Source organism: Pristis pectinata, chromosome X (assembly GCF_009764475.1).
Source record: "Pristis pectinata isolate sPriPec2 chromosome X, sPriPec2.1.pri, whole genome shotgun sequence".
NCBI lineage: Eukaryota > Metazoa > Chordata > Chondrichthyes > Rhinopristiformes > Pristidae > Pristis > Pristis pectinata.
In genome coordinates this window covers 7,384,860-7,411,003 of record NC_067450.1, presented here as the reverse complement: position 1 = coordinate 7,411,003, position 26,144 = coordinate 7,384,860, and the positions used below count along the sequence as shown (strand labels likewise).

The 26,144-nt window shown below is 48.4% G+C and overlaps 1 protein-coding gene across 3 annotated transcripts in view; it reads left to right on the top strand.

The window, feature by feature from the left end:
* LOC127567032 (RNA-binding motif, single-stranded-interacting protein 2-like) overlaps positions 1 to 26,144 on the top strand; it is a 207,426-nt gene that overhangs the window by 170,944 nt on the left and 10,338 nt on the right. For 2 of the 3 annotated variants that reach the window (XM_052009664.1, XM_052009661.1), the window contains exons 5-11: positions 5,319 to 5,476; positions 14,230 to 14,309; positions 14,486 to 14,652; positions 18,658 to 18,704; positions 20,386 to 20,479; positions 22,000 to 22,050; positions 22,742 to 22,852. In XM_052009664.1, the coding sequence (XP_051865624.1) occupies positions 5,319 to 5,476; positions 14,230 to 14,309; positions 14,486 to 14,652; positions 18,658 to 18,704; positions 20,386 to 20,479; positions 22,000 to 22,050; positions 22,742 to 22,852 (708 nt within the window). The remainder of the gene's footprint in view (positions 1 to 5,318; positions 5,477 to 14,229; positions 14,310 to 14,485; positions 14,653 to 18,657; positions 18,705 to 20,385; positions 20,480 to 21,999; positions 22,051 to 22,741; positions 22,853 to 26,144) is intronic. The other variant, XM_052009662.1, reaches the window with a different exon arrangement.

Genomic DNA, 26,144 nt, shown 5'->3' with positions numbered 1-26,144 from the left:
GAGGGGTGGGATTTGATAGGACAGTTTGGGACCGAGGGGTGGGACTTGATAGGACAGTTTGGGACCGAGGGGTGGGATTTGATAGGACAGTTTGGGACAGGAGGGGTGGGATTTGATGGGACAGGTTGGGACAGGAGGGGTGGGATTTGACAGGAGAGTTTGGGACAGGAAGGTGGGATGTGATGGGACAGTTTGGGACAGTTTGAGTGAGCACTACATTTAAGGGAAAGGTTGAATTAAATGGAGACCACCAGAGAAGCCAGTGGCTGACTCTTGGATTGGGTATCACTGGGTAAGATTGTCCATACCGGGAGGAGTAAGGTTTGTTTTGTTCCACCTTCAAAATTCCCCAAATCTGAGCCTTTTCTGTTCTGAAACCATGAAGAAACCCCTGCAGCCGAGCAGGACCCCTCACCTCCTGTGATAAAACACAACTGGCCCTGGTTTCTCAGGAAGACATAATCTACCCTCTTATCTCTGAAGCTTCCCAATCTGGGTGCTATGTGGTCTTTCCAGCCAGACTCTAAATATAGGAGTGTTTTGTTCAGTATGAGGAATTTAATAAACCTAAAAGAGCATACCAAATAAGGAAACGCCCTGTAACCGGCAAGAGAGTAAAGTAACCCTGCAGTTCTGAGCACGGTTCACAGCTTTAGGGTGTGCAAAGTTGCTTTTGACCAAAGAATTACTCTAACAGACATGCGTTGGTTATATGGTAAGCCAGAACTGCTGTCCGATCAGTGGATGGTGCCTCTGTGTGTAACGTAACGGGTGTGCAATAGCCTGGAGTTGGCCTGTAATGGGGATGGGTCTTCCCAGTAGCAACAGGGAGCAAGAATGGAACTGTTGTGCCTCAGACAGTCCCTTGGGATTGAGGGTGACTTATTTCCTCTCCAGTTCTGAGGTGACTAATGAGGCCAACATGGGCCCTACAGGTGGGACAGGAGGTGGGTAGTTTGTGAGGTGAGAAACAAAGGACTGCAGATGCTGGAATCTGGATGAAAACCACAATGACGCTGGAGGAACTCAGCAGGCTGGCGCAGCATCCGTGGAGAAAAGAAGGCGGTCAACATTTTGGGTCAGGACCCGAGAAGGGGAAGCCCAATATATAGGAGGGAAAAGCAGAGTGGTGATAGGTGGACAAAAGAGGGGGGGGTGGGAATGAATTGGAGAGCAGGGTGAAAATTAGTGGCGAAGTTTATGAAACGGTCGAGTTCTGCACAGCTGGTGGGATGAAGTGTGAGGACAAGGGGGACCCTATCCCTGTTGGGTCTCCAATTCACTTGGACTGTCTCTGACACCTCTCTCTCTCCTTCCTCGATCTTTCCATCTCCAGCTCAGGAGATTCCTTATCCATCGACATCATCTACAAACCCACGGACACCCACAGCTACCTCGATTACAGCTCCTTCCACCCCGTCTCTTGCAAGGACGCTATCCCTTTTTCTCAACTTCTCGGCCACTGCCGCATCTGCTCCCATGACGGGGCTTTCCACTCCGGGACATCCAAGATGTCCAACTTCTTTTCTAACCAGGGCTTCCCCCCGACTGTGGTCGAGAGAGCTCGCACCCGTATCTCTGCCATTTCCCGCACCTCCGCTCTCACCCCCACCCCTCCCAGACCCAACAGGGATAGAGACCCCCTTGTCCTCACATTTCATTCCACCAGCCTATGTATCCAAGGCCTATCACCATCTCTTACCTGCATCTACCTATCACCACCTGGTGCCCACCCCGCATCCCCTCTTTTGCCCACCTATCACTGCCCTGCTTTTCACTCCAATATATATCGGGCTTCCTCTTTTCCTATCTTCAGTCCTGAAGAAGGGTCCTGAGCCCAAATGTTGACCTCCTGCTTTTCTCCACGGATGCTGCCTGGCCTGCTGAGTTCCTCCAGCATCATCATGTTAGTATGTGAGGTGGTCCACTCCTTCCTCCATTTACACAGGACTGCTGTGTGCTCCGGATTCACGGATCCGAGGTTCTCGATACCATCGTGAATGCTCCTCCTCCACTTTGGGCGGCTGTGGGCCAGAGATTCCCAGGGATCAGTGAGGACGTTGCATTTCCTCAAGGAGGCTTTGAACAGATCCCTGAATCTTTTCCAGGACAGAGCTTTCAGAGGGTTTGGTCATTTGTCAGAGCTTCTGGTGTCTTACAGGCAAGAAAGGTATCAAGAAATTTAAAGGTTAAGGAATTCATTCCACTGGATTTTCCTGGATTGCAGTGAAGGTCTCCATTGTCAGTATAGGTTTTATGGCAGGGTTTCATTCCTGTGAACTGTTCATACCCCGAACAGTTTGCATGTCAGAAATGCAGACGCAAACCGAGTTCCCAGGTGACAGAAGATGCCTACAGCCCTGCAGCAGCCAGCATATCCATCCCACTGGACTCCCAAACGCTTGTATATATGTACGAGCTGTACATGAGTCAGGCATTCGTAATCTGGGGAGGACCTGTACAAATAAAGTTGGCAGTCAGCTTACATGTGTAACAAATAAAGTGAGAAGGGGTAGGTTCAGAACAGACGAAGGGGTAAGTTTTTTACTCAGAGAGTGGTGGATGCCTGGAATGCGTTGCCTGAGAGGGTGGTGGAGGCAAATTCATTGGGGGCTTGGATGGGCACATGAATGAGAGGAAATTGGAGGGATATGGACATTCGGTAGGTAGGAGGGATTAGCTGTGTCGGCACAACATTGTGGGCCGAAGGGCCTGTTCTGTGATGTAGTGTTCTATGTTCTAGAGCTCGGAATAGAGGGTCTGTTTAGGAAGTCTAGTGTTGGGCTTGTGACCAATGTGGTCCGCCCAGTGTAACTGAGTATAACTCGGGCCTTGAATGCCGGGGATGTTGGCCTGAGAGAGGACACTGATGTTGGTTCACTTGTCCCAGTGGATTTAGAGGACCTTGCAGAGATAAGTGTTTGTGATATTTCTCCAGTGCCTTGAGATGCCTGCTGTTGATAGTCCAGGTCTCGGAAGCATAGAGAAGAGCAGGAATCACTGCTGCCCATGTAGACCATGAGTTCGTGCCAGGTCTGAGACCTTGCTTCCAAGTATCCTTTTCCATAATTGGCCCAAAGGTGAATTTCATCACCGACGTCTGTCTTCACTGAGAGGTAGCTCCTGAGGGTGGCACAACTACTAGAACCACCGCCCCACAGTGCCAGAGACCCAGGTTTGATCCTGACCTCTGGCGCTGTCTGTGTGTGTGGAGTTTGTACGTTCTGTGACTGTGTGGATTTCCCCCGGGTGCTCCAGTTTCCTCCCACATCCCAAAGACATGCGGGTTGGTAGGTTAACTGACCGCTGTAAATTGCCCCGGTGTGTAGGTGAGGGGTAGAATCTGGGGGGGCGGGGGAGGGGGGTTGGCGGGAATGTGGGGAGAATAAAATGGGATCCATGTAAATGGGTGTGCACTCGGTGGGCCAAAGGGCCTGTTCCCTGCACTCATGCAGTGACTTCATAACTGCTCAGGTAACCAACGGATTAAGTCCTTAAGTTGAGTTTGTTCATAATGCACAAAAATCACTCAATATGGTAACCAGACCCCACAGTATTTTGACGAATTACATCAAAAGCACATAAGACTAATTAGAAAGAGCTATTATTAAAAGTGGAGAGAGAGAGGAACTCAGTTCTGCTCTTCATAGGAACAAAAATGTGTATGTACATCGGACTTTAACAATATTATGGGAGCTCGCTCATATGTTGGGGTGTCCATAATTTGGGTGTTCGTAACACTGGGGCAGCCTCTCTCACATGTTGCAGGCACCCTGGGTGAATTCTGCAGTCAGTGGGCCCCTCAGGGGATCGTGTGTGTCGCAAACGGTGTGAACGAGATTCTTGTCTGAAGTAGTGCGTTTTGCGGTCGTTAGTTAGCGTTGTTTGCTGTAGTTATGTAGTTAGAGTCTGTCTGTGTAGTCTTTTCTTTCTTGTGTCAGTTGCTGTAGTTTTGACACCGGATGTCATTTTGGAGTGCTATTAGAGAATAAACGTTTGTATGTTCATAATAAAAAAAAGTGGCTCACATGTTCAGTTGTGTAACCGGTGTGTAACAGTCCTTCAGGTGGTGTGGAATTGGTAAACTCAGTCACACACTGCAACGTTCAGATTATGTCTGAGACCGTGAGAGCAGAGGTCAAGTCAACAATACATGTTACAAAGCTCATTTGATTGCACTTCGAAGGCAGAGAGTCTGAGAGACCAGTGGCTGATTCCCCCAACTAGTTTACAAACTTGAAATCAAATGCTGTTTCAAACGCCATTGGGAAGGGCTCCATTTGATTCCAGGTCAAAGAGGAGTAGTGGGACCTGTCGTTAAGTGTGTTTGGCATTGTAAAGTGTGACGTCAGTGTGCAGTTGTGCCTCTCAGTCAGTAAGTGTGGCAGCCGGCGAGGAGCCCAGACGCAGGGACCAGTTGGATTGCGGTTATTGGTACCATTCTTAACTCAGGAAGTCGGACTGGGAAAGGTGCCTGCAATGTCCACCCTGTGATGGCAGGATCAAGCTAGAATGAGACCTGTGACTGCTCGCTGTCTGGGGTGGTTGATTGCAAGTTGGGAAGGGTGGGGGAGATAACCATGGTGGGGGAGATTGCCGTGGTAGGGAGGGATTGCCAGTGGAAGGGAGGTACTGCTTCTCTTAAAGGGGACTGCCCACAGCTATGGGCGGGCAGGGTCAATGCCCCTGGTTGTAAATGTCCAGCCCAACCACAAGGGGGGGGGGGGGGGGGGGAGGAAAGAGCAGAAAAGTTGGCAACTGGAACAGCCACCCTCTTATTAAATGGGAGGCCGGGCCCAAGGGACTGAGTGACCATTCCTGCTCCTGTTCCTCATGCTCCTAACTCTCGGGGATTTGAAAACAAAGATCCACTTGATCCTCCTCCCAGCTCCGAGCTGCAAGACTCAGCAAAACTGTCCGATTAGGATCTTGCTTCTCTTGTCTTTGTTTCAGAGTTTGGGTCGCAAAGGTCTAAGAGAAAGCAAGGACCCATCAATTCATTTGAAACATGGTAATGCAAGGTTATTTGTGGTGGTGATGAGATGCCTCAAGGAGATGTGGTTGGCATGGCGATGTGCTACCTTGGTTGGAGACGCCTGCCTCACCAGCCATTAACCGTCATCAAGGCTGGTGGATTAGCCAATTGGATGAGGTCTTTGGATCCCAGTATGGACTGTGTGTCGGAGAGGAAGGGAGGGTGATTGGTTTGTTGGGTGGGTGGGGAGGGCAGTAAGAACGAGGGGCCATGCAGGCTGGTGGATGTAGCTGCGGCAGGCACACAACAGTGGCACAATTAGCCTTTCGTGTTTACTCCACAGCAACAAGAACAGGACCCAACAAACCTGTACATCTCCAACCTGCCACCATCCATGGACGAGCAGGAGCTCCAGAACATGCTCAAACCCTTTGGACAGGTCATTTCCACCAGGATACTGCGGGATGCCAATGGTACCAGCCGAGGGGTTGGCTTCGCCAGGTGAGAACTCTTTGGGTCATACTAATGCACAGCGATAAATCCAAATGTGACCTTTCTTGGGCTCTGTAGTTCCCTGTTGATGCACCAACACTCTGCTGCTTGTGCTCCGCCACTCACGTCCCATTGGCTCCCAGTTAAGCAAAGGTTCAATCTTAAATTCCCCATTCCAACCCCCACCCCATCCCTGCAGCCTCCCCCAGGTTTACACCCATCCAATGAGATTATATCCAGTAATGCCCTCCTCTGGTTCCAGTATCCTGGGCATTACTGGAAATGTCTCCACCACCACACGCCCTGCCTTCAGCTTCCAAGACCCGAGGCACTGGAATCCCCTCACAAACCCTCTCCACCTCTCCCCCACTCTACATGCTCTTAGACACTCTTTAAAACCTTGCTTTTTGGTCATCTGTCCCAGCACGCTTCCAAGTACGGTCTACGGGATCGCACCGTACTTGTGCATATGACGATAAACCCGACTTGACCTGAGTTGCATCTCCTTCTGTGGCTCAGTGCCAGTGTTTACATCAAGTCATAGAGTTATACAGCAAGGAAGCACGCCCTTCAGCCCCACTGGTCCATGCTGACCAAGTTGTCTACTTAAGCTAGTCCCACTTCCCCACATGTTGCCCATCTCCCTCTAAGCATTTTCTATACATGTACCTGTCTAATTAATACATCACGAAACAATGCCTGGTATTTCAGTGCAGTGATAATCCTCCCTTCCTGTTAGTGCATGTTGCTCTGCAATCAGCAGTTGGTGTCCGACCCGCATGAGTTCACCCACACTGCACGGAGTCTCCATGCAGTTGTGGCTGAGGTGGGACACTCACTGTGTGAGGATTCATACAGTCGACCGCCACTCCTACCAGTTTATTTTGGAGCACTGACAATCCCAGCCAGTTCCTGCTTCTCTCCAGTGACTCCCACATCTTCTGAGGGTCCTGACATGCTGGAGTGTGTTGCCATGGGAACCAGCAGCCCTCGGTTACTCCTGGGCAATTATTCATTTCTAACAACACACAAAATGCTGGAGGAACTCAGCGGGTCAGGTAGCATCTGTGGAGGGAGGTGGACAGTCGACATTGCAGGTTGAGACCCTTCAGCTGGACTGAAAGATAGAGGGGAGATGGTCAGTGTAAAGAGGTGGGGGGAGGGCTGGGGGAAGAGCTGGGAGGTGATGGGTGGATCCAGGTGAGGAGGGGTGATGGGCAGACGGAGGAGGGGAGGGTGGGAACAGCGACAGAGGCTGGGAGGTGATTGGTGGAGGTGACAGGGGGCTGCGGATGGTGGGATCTGATAGGAGAGGGAAGGTGGAGCGTGGAACCAGAAAAGTAACCCTGATATGGATGGTGAGCAGTGACGGGCTATTCAGCTGTGACAGACTTCACAGGCTAACCCTGCCCCCAAACTGTGTAGTGCAGTGCAAGTAGACAGATAAGATGTAAGGGCCATGACAAGGTAGATTGAGAGATCAAGAGTTCATCCTTATTGTGTACAAGTTTGTTCAATAGCCTTATAACAGTGGGATGGAAGCTGTCCTTGAGCCTGGTGGTACGTGTTCTCAAACTTTTGTATCTTCTGCCCAACGGGAGAGGGGAGAAGAGAGAATGACCGGGGTGAGAGGGATCATTGACTGCTCTCCCGAGGCAGTGGAAAGTGCAGACGGAGTCAATTGAGGAGAGGCTGGTTTCCGTGATGTGCTGGGCTGTGTCCACGACTCTCTGCAGTTTCTTACAATCCCGGGCAGAGCAGTTGCCGTACCAAGCTGTGATGCATTCAGATAGGATGCTTTCTGTGGTGCATCGATAAAAATTAGTAAGAGTCATCAGAGACATGCCGAATTTCCTTAGCCTCCTGAGGAAGTAGAGGCACTGGTGTGCTTTCTTGGCCGTGGCATCTACATGGCTGAACCAGGACAAATTGTTGATGTTTGTATGGGTGGAGTTAAGGAACAAGAAAGGAGCAGTTACTCTACTAGGAGTATTCTATAGGCCCCCCGGTAGCAGTAGAGATATAGAGGAGCAGATTGGCAGGCAGTGTTTGGAGAGAAGCAGAAATAACAGGGTTGTTATAATGGGAGACTTCAACTTCCCAAATATAGACTGGAACCTGCTTAGTGCCAAAGGTTTAGATGGGACAGAATTTGTTAAATGTGTCCAGGAGGGATTCCTGACGCAGTATGTTGACGGGCCGACTAGATGGAATGCCATGTTAGATCTAGTTTTAGGAAATGAACCGGGACAGGTGAAGGATCTATTGGTGGGTGAGCATTTGGGGGACAGTGACCATTGCTCCATAACCTTTAAAATTGTCATGGACGGGGACAGGTGCAGAGAGGACAAGAGGTTTTTCAATTGGGGAAGGGCTAACTACGAGGCTATAAGGAGAGAACTTGGGAGTGTAAATTGGGATGTCCTTTTTGAAGGAAAATGTACCATGGGGATGTGGTCGATATTCAGGGATCCTATGCAGGATGTTAGGGATAAATATGTCCCGGTGAGGCAGAGAAGGAATGGCGTGGTGAAGGAACCGTGGGTGACGAGAGAGGTGGAACGACTTGTTAGGGAGAAGAAGGTAACATATGTGAGGTATAAGCAGCAAGGTTCAGACAGGGCCCGTGAGGAATATAAGGTAGCGAGGAAGGAACTTAAGAAAGGGCTGAGGAGAGCTAGAAGGGGACATGAAAAGGCTTTGGCTAGTAGGGTTAAGGAAAATCCCAAGGCCTTTTTCAAGTACGTGAAGGGTAGGAGGATGGTTAGGGTGAAGGTAAGTCCGATTAAGGACAAAGGTGGGAGAATTTGCCTGGAGGCGGCGGAAGTGGGAGAAGTTCTGAATGAGTACTTCTCTTCGGTATTCACCAGGGAGAGGGGTCTTGATGATGCGGAAGGGAGTGCTGGTAGGGGTAATGTTCTCGAGGTTGTTGATATCAAGAGAGAGGATGTGATGAAGTTGTTAAATAATATTAAGACAGATAAATCTCCGGGGCCTGACGGGATTTTCCCCAGGCTGCTTCGAGAGGCTAGGGAGGAGATTGCTGAACCGCTGGTAAGGATCTTTGAGTCCTCGTTGTCTACGGGGGTGGTGCCGGAGGATTGGAGGATTGCGAATGTGGTCCCTTTGTTCAAAAAAGGTAATAGGGATAGGCCAGGGAATTATAGACCGGTGAGTCTCACGTCTGTGGTGGGTAAGCTGTTAGAAAGGATTCTAAGGGATAGGATTTATGAACACCTAGAGAATCATGGACTGATTAGGGACAGCCAGCATGGCTTTGTGAAGGGAAGATCTTGCCTCACAAGCCTGATAGAGTTCTTTGAGGAGGTGACCAGGAAGATTGATGAGGGCAGTGTGGTGGATGTGGTTTACATGGATTTTAGTAAGGCATTTGATAAGGTTCCTCATGGTAGGCTTCTTCAGAAGGTCAGAGGCCGAGGGATCCAAGGAAGCTTGGCTGTGTGGATTAGGAATTGGTGGAAGGAGTGCCCTCGGATTGGAAGGCAGTGACTAGCGGTGTCCCGCAGGGATCGGTTCTGGGACCTCTACTTTTTGTGATATTTATAGATGGCTTAGATGAGGGGGTGGAGGGCTGGGTTAGTAAGTTTGCGGACGACACTAAGATAGGCGGTGTTGTGGATAGTGTGGAGGGCTGTCAGAGCTTACAGAGGGATATTGATAGGACGCAGAGCTGGGCTGACAAGTGGCAGATGGAGTTCAATCCGGAGAAGTGTGAGGTGGTACACTTTGGAAGGACAAACTCCAGGGCAGAGTACAGGGTAAACGGCAAGGTACTTGGCAGTGTGGAGGAGCAGAGGGATCTGGGGGTTCATATTCACAGTTCGTTGAAAGTTGCCTCACAGGTGGAAAGAGCAGTTAAGGAGGCCAATGGGATGTTGGCTTTCATAAGTCGCGGGATTGAGTTTAAGAGCCGCGAGGTTATGATGCAGCTTTACAAAACTCTAGTTAGGCCACATTTAGAGTACTGTGTTCAGTTCTGGTCGCCTCATTATAGGAAGGATGTGGAGGCATTGGAAAGGGTGCAGAGGAGATTTACCAGGATGCTGCCTGGATTGGAGGGTATTGAATATGAGGAGAGGCTTAAGGTGCTAGGGCTTTATTCACTGGAAAGGAGGAGGATGAGAGGAGACATGATAGAGGTATATAAAATATTGAGAGGAATAGATAGAGTAGACAGTCAGCGCCTCCTTCCCAGGGCACCAATGCTCAAGACGAGAGGTCATGGCTTTAAGGTTATGGGTGGGAGGTTCAGGGGAGATGTCAGAGGGAGGTTTTTCACCCAGAGAGTGGTTGGTGCATGGAATGCACTGCCTGGGGTGGTGGTGGAGGCAGATACATTGAACAGGTTCAAGAGCTTGTTGGATAGGCATATGGAGGAACGTGAGATAGGGATATGCGGGAGGAAGGGGTTAGGTAGTGTGAGGGTGGTCTGATGGATGGCACGACACGGTGGGCCGAAGGGCCTGTTTTGTGCTGTATGTTTCTATGTTTACACCCAGAAACTCGAAGCTCTCAACCATCTGCACCTCAGTACCATTGATACGGACTGGGGCATGTACTCCACACCCCGCTTCCTGAAGTCAGTGACGTCTAGCTTCACCTGTGGAATGGTGACCCACTTGGGTTGTTTTCTCTGGAGCATTGGAGGCTGAGGGAAGACCTGATAGAAGTTTATAAGAGGGCAGACAGAATCTTTCTCCCAGGGTAGAAATGTCAAATACGAGACAACATGCATTTAAGGTGAGAGGGGGAAAGTTTAAAGGAGATATAGGCGGCTGTGTACGCTGCTTCTGAAATTCTGTTGTGCATCTGACGCTGTGTGCCTGTGATGCTGCAAGGAAGTTTTTCATTGCACCTGTGCACACATGGACTTGTGCAGATGACGATAAGCTCGACTTTAACTTTGAATGACTTTGAAGTACAAAACAAAACTCTTCGCTGCATTTACCCCTCAGCCCGACTGGGGCCAAGTCACACCCCTTCCCCCTCCCAATGCAAGCGAGGTGGCGCACAATGATTTCTTCTCTGCCAGTGTTGGTGAATGGCAGTGATGGCACTGCCGGCTTTTCCAGCTGCATGTTACATCATGTTTATTCCATGGAAGCAGGCCATTTGGCCCAAGTGGTCCATTCTTGGCTTTTATGCTCCACACCGGCCTCCCCTCCAACCCACCCCGTCAACATTAACTTCTGTTGCTCATTCCCATTCATCCTTCCCCTCACACCCATCTTCACCCTAAGTTCCACATTCTCCCCTCTCTCTGTCTTAAGAAGATTGGTTTATTAGCGTCCAACTTGAAATCATGACCCCGAGTTCTGGTCTCCCCTCACGAAAGAAACCTCTTCCTTCAACTAACCCGATGAAATCTCTGCACAATCTTACCTGCCTCGATTTGATCATCAATCGACCTTCCCTTCCTTGTGGGTAAATTAAACAGAGGAATTAAATGGGGGATGGGGATTGACGGGGTACTCTGAGAGTTGGCATAAGCCATTTATCGCCCAGACCTGACTGCCCCTTGAGAAGGTGGGGGTGAGGCAACTTCTTGAACTGCTGCAGTCCTGCTGGTGAAGGTGCTCCCACGGTGCTGAAGGGGAGGGAGTTCCAGGGTTTGGACCCAGTGACGATGAAGGATCAGCGATATATTTCCAAGTCAGGATGGTGTGTGAGTCGGGGGGAATCTCTGCAGGAGGTGGTGTTCCCCTGCGCTTGCTGCCCTTGGCCTCATTGCTGGTCGAGGTGATGGGTTTGGGAGGAGCTGTCGGAGTAGCCTGGGTGAGTGACTGCAGTGCATGTTGTAGACGGTGCACACTGCAGCCACTGTGCGCCGGTGGTGGAGGGAGGGAGTGTTCGGGGTGATGGATGGGGTGTCTGTCAAGCGGGCTGCTTTGTCCTGAATGACGTTGAGCTTTTCCATAACACACACTGCAGTCACAGTGTGTTAAACCAACAACCTATTTTACCCTGGCCACCAATATTCTTCACAGACAGAAATGTGAAAGGAACTTGTCGATTTTGTTCTAATTTCCCAAAATCCCAATGTTTTTTTTTTGCTGCTGGGTTTTGTTCCCAGCCAGGTTCCCAGAGATTAGTTTATAAATCTAGACTGTAGAGCAATCCTAGGAGATTGACAAGGCTGAGCTGTGTGGAATTCCGAAATCCTGAAGGCAGGAAATAAGTGGAAATTAAAGATGCATCTTGAGGACTAAGATTGGTTAAGAATTACTGAGCAATGGTAAAAATAAAGCAGTAAATTGAAAGGAAAATAAAATATAATTTATGATATGGCAGGTCAGAAAGCTGGATTTTGCTTGTGTTGGTGACTCGGTAAATCCGTTTATTGTTGACTGTTGTATCCTTATTGCAGTTTCTGTATAGTTAAACACGTGAAAGGAAACTACAGAACACCTCACAACAATAGGTCATCACGGCACAACTCCTGATATCCAAAATCCACAATAAATATGAGGCTCTCTTACTCTGCCTTCTGTCAGTGCCAGTGTTTGCTTTAGGCCTCAGGCTTCGGCTCGTCCTTGAGTCAACCATTGAGAAACCATGTGATGACCTACCAGAGTGTGGCTTGGGTGTAAGTTAGGCTGGGAATATGGGTAAGAGAGAGAGTGCAGAGGAGATTCCCCAGGATGTTGCCTGGATTAGAGGGCTTTAGTTATAAGGAGAGATTGGATCATCTGGGCTTGTTTTCCCTGGAGTGAAGGAAGCCAAGGGGGTGACTGGATAGAGGTATATAAGATTATGAGTGGCCCAGATAGAGCAGATAGTCAGAACCTTTTTACCCATTGCAGGGGTATCAAAAACAAGAGGGCATAGGTTTAGGGTGAGAGGAAGGAGTTTGAAAGATTTGAGGGGTAAGTTTTTTTACACTAAGTGTGGTTGATATCTGGAACTCACTACCAGAGGAGGTGGTAGAATCAGATACAGTTACTACATTTAAGAGGCATTTGGACGGGTACTTAAATAGGCAGGGAATAGAAGGCTACGGTCCAAATGCGGGTAAGTGGGATGAGTGTGGAGGGGCAAAAAGGTCAGCATGGACAAGGTGGGCCGAAGGGCCTGTTTCTGTGCTGTACGGCTCCATGACTGGAAAACCCTGGTGTGGGTAAGGGAGAGGGAACTGGAAAACCCTGGATGTTGAATCCGAAGGGATTTCAGAAGCTGCCACCGCTTTTCATGTTCCGTGGGTGTGGCATGTAGACAGTCTGTCCCCTTTACTCCGAGCTCCCCCACACGCATGTTTCCTTCTGCTCACGGAGGGCGTGGAGAAACTGGACTTGCTTTCCTTGGAGCTGAGGAGACTGTGAAAAATGAAAAAGGCTTTTAATGAGGGCAAGCTGTCTGCAGTAGCAGGCAGGACAGTGCTGAGAAGGCACAGATAAAAATCTTTCACCCAGTGTGTCACAATAATCATGAAAGTGCTGCCTTGGAAGAGCAGATTCAATAGTAACACTCGAAAGGGGAAAATTTGGGAAGAGAGCAAGGGTCATGGGATTAATGGAATTCTTTCCTGGCAGAAGCACAATGAGTCGAATGGTCTTGGACTGACCAGGATCACTCCGCAATTTTACCGGGAAGGTTTGTCCCAGTGGAGAGGAATGACTATTTTTTAAACCGTTCACACCACAAGTCCACCATCAGCAGTGGAACTATGTAGTGCAGCCAGTAAACTGCTTTCGAAGTATAGCGGCCATTGCAGTGTCAGAAGGATTCAATAGGAGAAGATGTTTTGGCAGGAAAGTGAGTGCGATTTCCATGGATACAACAGTGCATTCCGTGAGTTTGCCGTCCCTGCGGAAAGCCACACTTGAAGGGGGCCCAAAGGATCTGGAGCAACGAACAATCTGCTGGAGGAACTCTGTGGGGGGAGGCGACAGAGGAGCATCTGTGGGGGGAAAGAAATTGTTGATGTCTCAGGTCGAAACCCTGCCTCAGGATGCAAGGTTACAACCCAACCAAGATTCCCATCTAAGCCTGTCCCATTTGCCTGCATTTGGCCCATATCCCTCTAAACCCCTCCAATCTACCTGCCTCAACCACTTCCTCTGGCAGCTCGTTCCATATACTCACCACCTTCTGGGTGAAAAAGTTGCCCCTCAGCTCCCTTTTAAATCTTTCCCCTCTCACCATAAACATCTGCCCTCTAGTTTTTGATTCCCTTTCCCTGGGAAGCAGACTGTGTGCATTCACCTTGTCTATGCCCCTCATGATTTTATACACCTCCATAAGGTCACTCCTCAATCTCTGACACTCCAAGGAACAAAGTCCTAGCCTGCCCAACCTCTCCCTGTAACTCAGGCCCTCGAGTCCTGGCAACATCCTCGCAAGTCGTCTTTGGTCCAGAAACATCGATTTGTCCATTTCCCTCCACAGATGCTGCCTGACCCGCTGAGTTCCTCCAGCTTTTTGTGTGTTGCTCCAGATTCCAGCATCTGCAGTCTCTTGTGTCTCCATAGGATCTTGGATTGGCTCCACTGTCTCACTGCACCCTCACCTCTCACCACTGTACTCTAGACTCAGGCTGTCGAATATCCCTGCACCTGGACCCCATCTCGATCGAGACTCGGTGTCCGTGGTTAAAGCTTTTAGCTCATTCAAGCTAAAAGGTTTAACCACGGACACCAAGTCTCGATCGAGGTGGGGTCTAGGTTTCTCTGACCCCTGCATCCATGAGGCACCTCCTGACATCCTGGTTAACCCTGTGTTATTGGATTTGTTTTTACATGAAGGATGGAATCAACAGAGAAATGTGAAGCAATCATTGCTCATTTCAACGGGAAATTCATTAAGATGCAGCCGGGAGTTCCAGGTGCGTAAATTTCACATAAATTTCACCCATCCTTCTTCGAAAGGGGTTAGGGTGGGGAAGGGATGGCGGGCCTATATTTGGGACAATGGGGCAGTGGAGTAGCAGGATGAGAGGTCGGGGGTTGCCGAGGGTCACCCTCCTCCAGCGAGTTGGCATTCCTCTGTTTGTCCTTGCAGCTCCTTCGGAACCTCTGCTGTGCAAGTTTGCAGACGGCGGGCAAAAGAAACGGCAGAATCAGAACAAGTACCTGCAGAATGGCAGAGCCTGGCCCAGAGACGGGGAGCCGGTAAGGAGCGTCTCTTGCATCTGTCCCCTGGGGCTTCCTCACTTACTGCAGCACGAGGCAAGTCTGCAACAACAGAAGCTCCCCCACCACCCCCTCTCGACCCCGGAACAGGCACTCAGGTCTCCGACAGATATTGCCGCAGTCTCCCTTGCACCCCCCACTTCGTAGACTCAGGTTTATTCCTTAACTGCTGCCCTTGTCTAATCTCACAACCCCCTCACAATTTGCCCATCACCCTGTGTCTGCTGACCCTCACCGACTTTCCATTAAGAAGCCCATCAACTCAACAATTCCCATCTATCTTTCCAAAGCCCCTCCCAGTCTCACCCGTCCCTGCTTCTGTTATTTCTTGCAACTCTCTAACCCTCTGAGATCTGTACCCTCTTCCAATCTGGGCCGTTTTGTCCTCGCTGAATTTAATCGCGTCACCATGAACAGTCGTACTTTCAGCTGCCCAAGCTCTGGAGTTCCCTCCTGTCCGTCCCTTCTCCTTGCTGTCACCTTTTTGAAGACGGTCCTTAAAATGTGCCTCTTTGATTGAGCTTTTGGTTACTCATCCCAGTGTGTGGCTCGGAGTTCAAGTCTGCCTGATAATGCTCCAAAAAACACCCTGGATAATTTACTCCAGTAAACTCTCAGCCGTCTGGCATCCATGGGGGAATGGAAGTGACCAGATGGATGAGGATTGCTCGTAAAAACATTACTGTACATCACACACCAGTATTCTCTTCATGAACCTTTAAATAAATTGCCAAACTATATGTCATTTCCTTACCTTTAAAATGACAAAGGTTTACAGTGTAATTCTATATTTTAGGGCTACACAGTATTAATATAAAATACAGCAAAATTAATTCAAATGAATGACTGCACTCCCAAATCTTCGAAGAAGATGTTGCTGGTCATTAGCCTGCAACTGCACGGTCCTTTAGTGTAAATGTAAATAAACTAAAAATATCTTTTCATGCTTATTTTGCATAACACTTGAAATAAAATCCACTATTTCAGCTTATTTTCATAAAAACAAAACAATCAATGCAGGCTATGCATACTCTAACCTGAGCTAAGTGACCACTGAAACTAAAATCACTTCATTCTAAATATCTAAAGGCCAGTGTCATTTATTCTGGATGCTCTAACAGTGTTTCATAGGGTTCAAAAGAACTTCTGTGAGTCGCAGTTGAAGACTGAGGAGATTTTGGCTGACTGGCCTTCTTGCCAGTTGCATGAGAACTCTGGATGCATAAATACTGGACAAGCGAGAGCTTACTGCATATTAAAGGCACTACAGAAATGCAGGTTGTCATTGTTATCTCCCTGACCAAACCCCAAATGCAAGCAGCTCACACAGAAACTTGTGGGTGACTGGACCATCCCATGTTGTACTGAAGAGCCCAGATCACTAAGGTCCCAGATTAGGAAATCTGGCCCTGTCTAGTTGAAGTCTTTGGGAAAGATTGCCAGTGTTTGAGAAGTAGGGATAGAGGTCATAAAGCTTTTGACACACCTGGATCTTAAGAGTGAAAGAATCTGACAGGGTGCATGCTGAGAAGTTGTCTCCCCTGTCTCAGAGCCCAGAGCAAGGATCACAGTCTTAAAATAAGAGGTAGGCCATTTAGTACTGATGCCAGGAAGAACTTCTGGTCTCAGTTGGTTGTGAATCTTTGGATTTCTTTACCCCAGAGGGCGGCGAATGCTGAGCCCCTCAAACCTACCCCTCAGACCTGCCCGTCACGGCTGATCTTCTACCTCAGTGCCATTTTCCAGGACGATCCCCACATCCCTTGATTCTATCATTCACTGTTTTAAATGCATCAAGAGTAAATCTCCACAGCCTTCCAAGGTAGAGAATTCCAAAGGGTCACCATCCTCTGAAAACATTTCTTTCCTTTGCTCAGTCCTGAACAACCTGCCCCTTATTCCCAAGCGGTGGCCCCTGGTCCTGATCTCCTCAGCCAGGTGAAACATCCTCCCTAAATGCGGCCTGTCAAACTCTGCAAGAATTTTGCACCTTCTGGTGCGGCCTCCTCTTCTCCTTTGGAAACGCTAGAGAATACAGTCTCAGTCTACTCGATATCTCCTCACGCGGCAAACCCGCCATCCCCAGACGAGTGAATCTTCACTCCCTCATGACACTTCCCTCTGTGCATCCTGTATTAGGTAAGGACCAAAGCTGTGCACAATACTCCAGGTATGGCCTCACCAACACCCTACGCAATCAGTGTAAGGATTCCTTGCTCCTGCATTCAAACCCTCCCAAAGTCGGAGTATATTCGACGCTGAGGTCAACTGATGTTTGAAATCTGGTCGAATCAAAAGGATACAGGGAGAAGGCAGGGAATGATCTTGTGGAATGAAGAAGCAGGTTCATGGACTTCTCCTGCTCTAATTTGCAGCAAAAAACAAACCACTGGAGGGACTCAGCGGGTCAGGCAGCATCTGTGGAGGGAAATGGACAGTCAACGTTTGGGGTTACGGAGTCATACAGCACAGAAACAGGCCCTTCGGCCCAACTCGTCCATGCTGACCAAGATGCCCCCCTAAGCTAGCCCCATTTGCCCGCATTTGGCCCATATCCCTCTAAACCTTTCCTACTCATGTACCTGTCCAAATGCCTTTTAAAAGTTGTTATTGTATCTTCCCCAACCACTTCCCCTGGCAGCTCGTTCCCTATACTCACCACCCTCTGGGTGAAGAAGTTGCCCTTCAGGTCCCTGTTACCTCTTTCCCTTCTCACCTGAAACCTTTGCCCTCTGGTTGTTGATTCCCTTTTCCTGGGAAAAAGATATAAAATAGATATTTCTTTATTAGTCACATGTACATCGAAACACACAGTGAAATGCACCTTTTGTGTAGAGTGTTCTGGGGGCAGCCCGCAAGTGTCGCCACGCTTCCGGCGCCAACATAGCACGCCCACAACTTCCTAACCCGTACGTCTTTGGAATGTGGGAGGAAACCGGAGCACCCGGAGGAAACCCACGCAGACACGGGGAGAACGTACAAACTCCTCACAGGCAGCGGCCGGAATTGAACCCGGGTCGCTGGCGCTGTAATAGCGTTACACTAACCGCTACATTGTGTGCATTCACCCTATCTATGCCCTTCATGATTTTATACACCTCTATAAGATCACCCCTCAGTTTCCTACGCTCCCAAGAAATGAAGTCCCAGCCTGGCCAACCTCTCCCTATAACTCAGGCCCTCAATTCCTGGCAACATCCTCATAAATCTTCTTTGTACTCTTTCTTTCATCTGATCCAGAAACGTCGACTGTCCATTTCCGTCCACAGATGCTGCCTGACCTGCTGAGTTCCTCCAGTAGTTTGCTTTTTTGCTCCAGATTCCAGCATCTGCATTCTCCTGTGTCTCCATCCTGTTCTGTGTAGTTGTATTCAGCGTTACATATGCAGATAAGTCACATTTGAAATGTAACGATGTCATTGTACAGGCTATGATGCTTGCTGTTAGCTTGCTGGAAAGGAGTCAGCACACGTTCTGAAGAGCTCCATACCTCCCATAGTTATTCACAGCAGTCTCATGAGCTCTGCTGTTGTGATATTGGACTACCTTGCAATACATTACAGGAAGATTGAATACGTTAAGGGCAGGAGATACAGAAGCCTGAAATCCCACACCACCAGATTCAGGAACAGCTACTTCCCTTCAACCATTCGGTTCTTGAACCAACCAGCAAAACCCTAACCCTACCTCAGTACAGCAACACTATGACCACTTTGAAGTCTTTGCACTACAATGGGCTTTGTTTTTTTCTGTTCTAATTGTGTTCTTTCTTGTAAAAATTGTGTATAATTTATGTTTAATTTATGTTTCTCTTGTGAACGTTGTGTATCTGATGCTGTGTGCCTGTGATGCTGCTTCAAGTAAGTTTTTCATTGCACCTGTGCACACATGGACTTGTGCATGCGACTATAAACTCGACTTTGACTTTGGAATAAGATGTATTGCTACCTACTGTTTCCCCTGTTCTTAAGGTAGTTATTGTTCATGAGACACGGTGTAAATGGTGCCTTGATAATGAACACCATTCATTTATTCTTTCAGGGTACAATGACACTGACCTATGACCCAACCACTGCTTTGCAAAATGAGTAAGTAGCTTTGCCTCTTCTGTGATAACTTCTCCCACTGGAGCTTCAAAGGTTTCCTGCCTCTTTAGACACCTTGATCCCAATGCTGCCCCTTCCCCAGCTCCTGCATTCTGACCCCTTCACTCATTCACGCCAGAGCGGCCTTCTGGGAACTCCCTCTCGTCACAGCCATACTTGTGGGGTCCTCGATGAATAAAGGATTTCTCAGAGGTGTTTTCCCTTCTTCTGCCTCTGGCTGGAGATTGGTTCCAAAAGGAGTATTCTGGCTTGGGCCTAGATAGGGGGAGGGGTGAATTTTTGTGACACCTGCCCCTTCTCAGACTGCTGAGCTCTGGGCCAAGAGATTAGTGGGCTACTGATCTGGAGGAGGGGCAGTGAGGAGATTGGGAGCTGACTGAGGGATGTTTAGTGAGTGGTTTTCGTGCAGGGGCTGGTGAGTGCTGAGGTTGTGGCTGAGTCATTTAATTACCTTGCTGGCTTCCCAATCCAGTGTCGAGGTTTTAAAAGCATGTTGGAGCATTACACAGGGAACAATGTCATAATATGTGGCTCAGACAGGGGAACAGTATCAGGCTTGCAAGAGCCACTCCCGGCAGGAAGCATCCTGGAAAATTTTCCACACTGGCAAGACCCACACTCAATGATTCAGGAACAGCTTCTTCCTCTCCGCCATCAGATTTCTGAACGGTCCATGAACCCATGAACACTACCTCGTTATTCCTTTTTTTTAATTGCACTATTTATTTATTTTGTAATTTATAGTGATTTGTACTGTACATCTTTGTACTGTACTGCTGCTGCAAAACAACAAATTTCACGACATCTGAGTCCGTGATAATAAACCTGATTCTGATTCTGATTCAGAAATTAAGTAACACAAAATGACCCAGAAGTGGTCGTTGTTGGACTAAACTCATGGAAGAATTGATTTCCATTGCAGAATGTTGAAAAAGTAGTGTTATGCATTTACATTTCTTTGTAGCCTATCGTAGAATGACTGAGTGGAGTGTCACCTGGTAAAAGTATGCCAGGGCTTACGTTGGTTGTCATGGAGTAGGAATGGAGAGGAACCAGATCAAAGAATTTAGGAAGGATGGGGAAGCTTTAGAGAGGGTGCAGAGGAGATTTACCAGGATGCTGCCTGGATTGGAGAGCATGTCTTATGAGGATAGGTTGAGCGAGCTGGGGCTTTCTCTTTGGAGAGGAGGAGGATGAGAGGTGACTTGATAGAGGTGTACAAGATGATAAGAGGCGTAGATCGAGTGGACAGTCAGAGACTTTTTCCCAGGGCGAAAATGGCTAACACGAGGGGACATAATTTTAAGGTGATTGGAGGAATGTGTAACGGGGATGTCAGGGGTAAGATTTTTTACACGGTGGTGGGTGCGTGGAACGAATTGCCTGCAGATGTGGTGGAGGCAGATACATTAGGGACATTTAGATTAGATGAGGAACAAGAGACAAGAGACTCTTAGATAGCCACATGAATGAATGGAGGGCTATGTGGAAGGGAAGGGTTAGATAGATCTCAGAGCAGGATAAAATGTCAGCACAACATTGTGGGCTGAAGGGTCTGTACTGTGCTGTAATGTTCTATGTTCTAAAGGACCAAATAGGGAGCAACTTAACAAATAAGTAGTTACCGATGCCTCAAGTCTGTCTGTCTTCTGTCTTGCTCTAGATTTTATTCCAGTCCATACAGTATTGCGCCCAACAGGATGATCGCGCAGACATCCATCACACCTTACATCACCTCGCCTGTGTCCTCATTTCAGGTGAGTGCTTGGAGCTTACCTTGTGACGTGGCCACGAGGGCAGGAAGGGTTGCCATGTAACCTCTAGGGTCCCTCTGCATGCAAATCCAGGATAAAAATGCGAGGAGCTTTGGAGAAAAGAACTGTTGGAAAAAAAAATCAATGAACATATTAGTTTTGTCGATATTGGAGATCAGGAACAAAGACTGTAAGATTAGATAAAATACCTTTATTAGTCAAGTGTACATCGAAACACACAGTGAAATGCATCTTTTTGCATTGTGTTCTGGGGGCAGCCCGCAAGTGTCGCCACGCTTCCGGCGCCAACATAGCATGCCCACAACTTCCTAACCCGTACGTCTTTTTGGAATGTGGGAGGAAACCGGAGCAGCACCCGGAGGAAACCCACGCAGACACGGGGAGAACGTGCAAATTCCTTGCAGACAGCCGGATTTGAACCCAGGTCGCTGGTGCTGTAAAGCATTACGCTAACCTCTACACTACCGTGCCTGCCCTGTGTGGCTATCAATCAAGAACCACACAATCATTTAACAGTCTCTCTTCCCTTTCCAATTGGGGTGGGAAGGAGGGCAGGCACTTGCTTTAGAGGATGGGCCAATGGGAAGAGGAGTGCTTCAAGGCAGGAGGTCATGTGATCACACCTCCAGGAATAGGACCAACTAGAGTTAGCGACCGTGCAGTTGGACTTGGGGAGGCTAAAAGTAGAAGGTGGTTTCATACCCCTTCCAAAAGCTGACATCTGCAATGAAGAAGTGGCTGCATTGACATCATGGTTGGCAAATTAGTCGACTTGTGGCCTGGTGACCTAAATCCCACCAGAGCAGATGGGAAGTTGACATTGTTTGAAATGGAGTTTTTGCCCAAGATGCTGGAATCTGGAGCAACAGACAATATATCCTCTGAGAACTCTACCCTCCTTCAATTCTAACCCTGAATTTAATCACCCCACCACTAACGGGCCTACCTTCAGCTCCCTGGACCCAAGCCCCAGAACCTTGCCCCCTAATCTCCCTACCTCTTTCTTTCTCCTCCCTTTTGGATGCTCCCTAAAAGTTACCTCATGGCCTAAACCTTTAGTGTTAATATTTAAATTATAATCTCATTCTGTGGTTTTCTGTCTTTCAAATCCTTCCATGGCAGCTGGGAATTTAAATTCAAGTATTGAATAAATCTGAAGTTAAAATGGGTCATGGTAGTGAATTTAATTTCAGTTAATAATCTCGAATTTTTTAAAAAACTAGTCATGAGTGACGATGACTACAAAACTTGTGACAAAAACTCATCAGGTTCACTGATGTTGTTCAGGGAGGGGAAGTCTACCATCCTTCCCCTCTGTAACTCCAGGTCCACCAGTGTAGTTGGTACTTAACTGCTTCCAGTTTGGGAGCAATTCAAGATGGGCATTAAATGCTGGCTTCAGTAACTTCCACATCCTTTAAACCAATAGCTACAAAACATTGAGGTGATATATGAATGCAGGCTGTTGTTGTTGATTCCTCCCTTATGTTGTGCACACACAGGTCCATAACCCTTCCTGGATGCACCACCAATCATACCTTATGCAGCCTATGGTAAGCTTCCTTTATCTCTGTTCCTGCTTCAGTTTTATACTCGCCCGCCTCTCTTTTCTAACCCTGATGACGCTGCCGCCTTTTCTGACGACTTCCGGCACTCAGTTATGCCTGCTCCTGTTTGCCTGTTATGCCCGTTTCACCGAGGGGCAGCAAACACCAGGGGTGTTGGCACATCCTTGCCCGAAGTATACCGCTGGGGGCCTGAATCTCGGCCGAATTCCCGCCCACCCTCACCCGCCTTTCCGGCCCTCTTCCTGAACCAAGAGAGATCGGTGACCGATTCTGTCCCTTAACCAGTGGCCGGTCGTTGGAGGTGGCCATGCCTCAGCAGGCCACCTCGCTAAGGAAGGGATGTGGGGACAAGGTAGGTAAGTGGAGGGGGTGAGGGGCAGAGGGTGAAGCAGGAAGGAGGCTTTAATTGGGGAGCAGAGAGAATCTGAGGACAAATATTGGGGGAGGGGAGACGTTAAAGTGTCCAAGGACTGATACTGGGGGCATACAATAGGGGAGGGTATCATCCCTTTGACTGCCCCACTATAAGGATGACCCTCTCTGCTTAATTCGACATTCACTATTGACCTCAGGCACAAGGCCTGAGCACTAGAGGGCTTGAAGCCCATTTCCAACGTAAAGGTTATCGTCTCAAGGGGAATGGAAAAGTGCTTAACAGTGCTGTTTGTCTTTGAAGGGAACAGTAATAACCCCCACAATGGACCACACCATGTCGATCCAACCCACGTCAATGATGGGACCATTAACCCAACAGCTTAGTCACCTCTCCCTGGGCAGCACAGGCACGGTAAGTACTGCCTGCCCTGGTGGTACTCTGGGAGTGTGGGGAAAAGTGAGTACAGATCTCATCTCAAAGCAGTTTCTTTATTGTTATTCAAGGTCTTACAACGTGTGGCGTGGTCCTGAGTCATGTTGGCAGTGAAAGTTTCAAATGTCATCTGTGATGTTTGTTCCAAGTAGTCTTGGCTGTTCTGTGGGAGGGAGGGTGTGGGGAAAAGGGGGAGAAGGTGGGGTGGGTTAAACCAGCCTGGAGACTGTGCGTTGGTGGACACAGGTGAGGACAGGAGCAGCCATCGTTGTGTTGGTCGGTCCTGTCCCCCGACAGGTAGCCAACAATATCAACTAAGCTCACGCGTGTTGGTCGATAGCGTCCGAGTGAGGTGTAGACGGCTGCCAACCCCCAACCAGTGTTGAGCAGAGTGGAGGAAATCCAACCAGAAGTTCCCTCTGCTTGGCACGAAGGCCATTCGGTCCATCACGCTGGACTTGAGCAACCTCAGATGTTGTCCCTTTCATAGCGCACTCCCACATTAGGCCTGAGCTTAACTGGGTGAGCCAATTAGAGAGGGAGGTGGGTTTAGGGTGAGGCAGGTTGTGGCAATTTTTCTGTCTGTATGTCTTGCACTGTACTGCTGCCACAAAACAACAAATTTCACGACATACGTCAGTGATAATAAACCTGATTCTTCACAGAGGAAAGCACCATTGTAAACCCAGTGCTTGTAGTGTTAGCAGTGGATCAGTTACTAAATCAGAAGATCAACCGTTGCCCCATTATCCGGGTGAACACTCCCACTGCAATACCTCTGCACCACTGGGGGAGCTGTCCTCTGGATGAGATGTGGAACTTTATCCCCGTCTGCCTGCTAAACATCTTGGCCTTTCTCTGCACCCTGCTCTGAAAACCAATATCTTTGACCAAGCCATTTACCTCGAGGGACTTCCAGGAGATATTTGATGAAGTCCCTCACACGGGACCCTGAGCTGAGGGTGAGGTTCCAGTGACTGAAGCAATTTATTGCCCAAATTAGGATAATGGTCAGCTTCTAGAATTGGTAAGATGTGACAAGTGGGGGTCTTACTTATGTAGGCATTTGACAAAGTACCACATAAAAGGCTGGTACAAAAGAGGACATGGTATTGGGAGATGGATTGAGGATTGGGTGTCACATGGAAGACAAGAGAGCCAGGCTGGAACGATGTAAATAGTGGAGTCAGTTCTTGGTTCTCAATTACTTACGATTTATATTGATGACCTGGAGAAGGGGCAGAGAATGAGGTGTCTACGTTTGCCGATGATATGAAAATAGGTGGGAGGGAATGTTGTGATGAGGATTTCTGGACTCTACAACTGGATAAAGTTAGTGTGAGTGAGTGGGGGAAACTTGGCAAATGGAGCCTGATGTGGGAAAGTGCAAGGTCATGCACTTCAGTAAGAGGAATCCAAAGGCAAAGTGGAATTACAGAGGGATCCAGGGGTTCTTGTGCACACATTGCAAATGCAGCAAGGGGTTAGGAAGGCAAATAGCAGGTTGGCCTTTTATGGCGTTCAGAACTAGGGAAGTAATTCTACATTAAAAATAAAAACAGAAAATGCTGGAAACACTCAACAGGTCAGGCTGCAGCTGTGGGGAGAGAAACAGAGCCAACGTTTCAGGGTGAAGACCCTTCATCAGAACAGGACAGAAGTCCTGTTACAGTTGTACAGGGTGTCAGTGAGGCCACACCTGGAGTGCTGTGTACAGTTCTGCTCCCCTTATTTAAGGAAGGATATCCTGGCATTGTTGGGAGTCCAGGGGGGATTCACCAGGCTAATTCCCGGGATGAGATGGTTGTCCCGTCACAAGCTACCGAAGAAATTAGATCTATATTCTTTGGAGCTTAAAAAAATGAGGGGTGATCCTATTGAAACATATAAAACCCTAAGGAGATGTGACAGGGTAGATGTGGAGATGTCTTCGCTGGTGGGAGAGTCTCGAACGAGGGGACACAGTTACAAGATGAGAGGGCAGTCATTTCAAACTGAGGTGTGTAGGAACTTCTCACAATCTCTGGAATCCTCTCCCCCTCTCTCTGGAGGTTGGATTATTGGGGGTAATTAAAGAGAAAGCGGATAAATTTGTCAAAGGTAATGGAATTGAGGGTTATGGGGACTGGCACAGAAGAGGAGATGAGGCCATTATCATATTAAACAGAGGGGCAGGCTTGAGGGGCCGAGTGGCCTACTTTCTTGGGTTCTTGTGTTCATCCTTATGTAACCAGGGTCAGACCTCTTTGTGGCAACTGTTGAGTAAGCAAGGCCAATTAACACAAGAAGGTGGTCTCCCAGACACCAAAGTCCACGGAAAGGTTCAAAGCCCCACTCCAGGGCTCTACAGAGGCTGACTCTCCAGTGCAGTGCATTATTGTAGTATCCTCCCTGAACCAACATTCCTGCCTGTGGAATCTTCTTTCCTCGAGATAATGGTCCTCTTTTCCCATATAACAGCACTTCAAAGCAATTAGCTGTGGTGACACAAGAGATGCCAGAATCCGGAGCAACAAATCATCTGCTGGAGGAACTCAGCGGGTCGAGCAGCATCTGTGGGGAGAGGAACTGTTGGTATTTCGGGTCAAAATTCCTTCCCCCCCCACAGATGCTGCTCGACCCGCTGAGTTCCTCCAGCAGATTGTGTGTTGCTGCAATTAATTGTGGTGGTTGAATTAGTTTCTGAGATTCTATAAGGTGCCATCTTGCTTTTAGATTTTATGGAATATATAATTTTTCTATTACATTATGCCAGGTTTGGTAAATTGGTAAATTGATTTGTTATTGTCACATGTACCAAGGTACAGTGAAAAACTGTTTTGCATGCCATCCATACGGATCATTTCACCACAACAGTACATTGAGGTAGTTCAAGAGTGCAGAATAAATTGTTACCATTACAGAGAAAGTGCAGTGCAGGCAGACAATAAGGTGCAAGGGCCACGACGAGGTAGATTGTGAGGTCAAGAGTCCACCTTATTGTACAAGGGGTCCGTTCAATAGTCTTATCACTGCGGGATAAAAGCTGTCCTTGAGCCTGGTGGTACGTGCTTTCAGGCTTTTGTATCTTCTGCCCGATGGCGGGGGGGAGAAGAGAGAACGTCTGGGGTAGGTGGGGTCTTTGATTATGTTGGCTGCTTTCCCGAGGCAGGAAGGGTAGACAGAGTCCATGGAGGAGAGGCTGGTTTCCGTGATGTGCTGAGCTGTGTCCACAACTCTCTGCAGTTTCTTGTGGTCCTGGGCAGAGCAGTTGCCATACCAAGCCGTGATA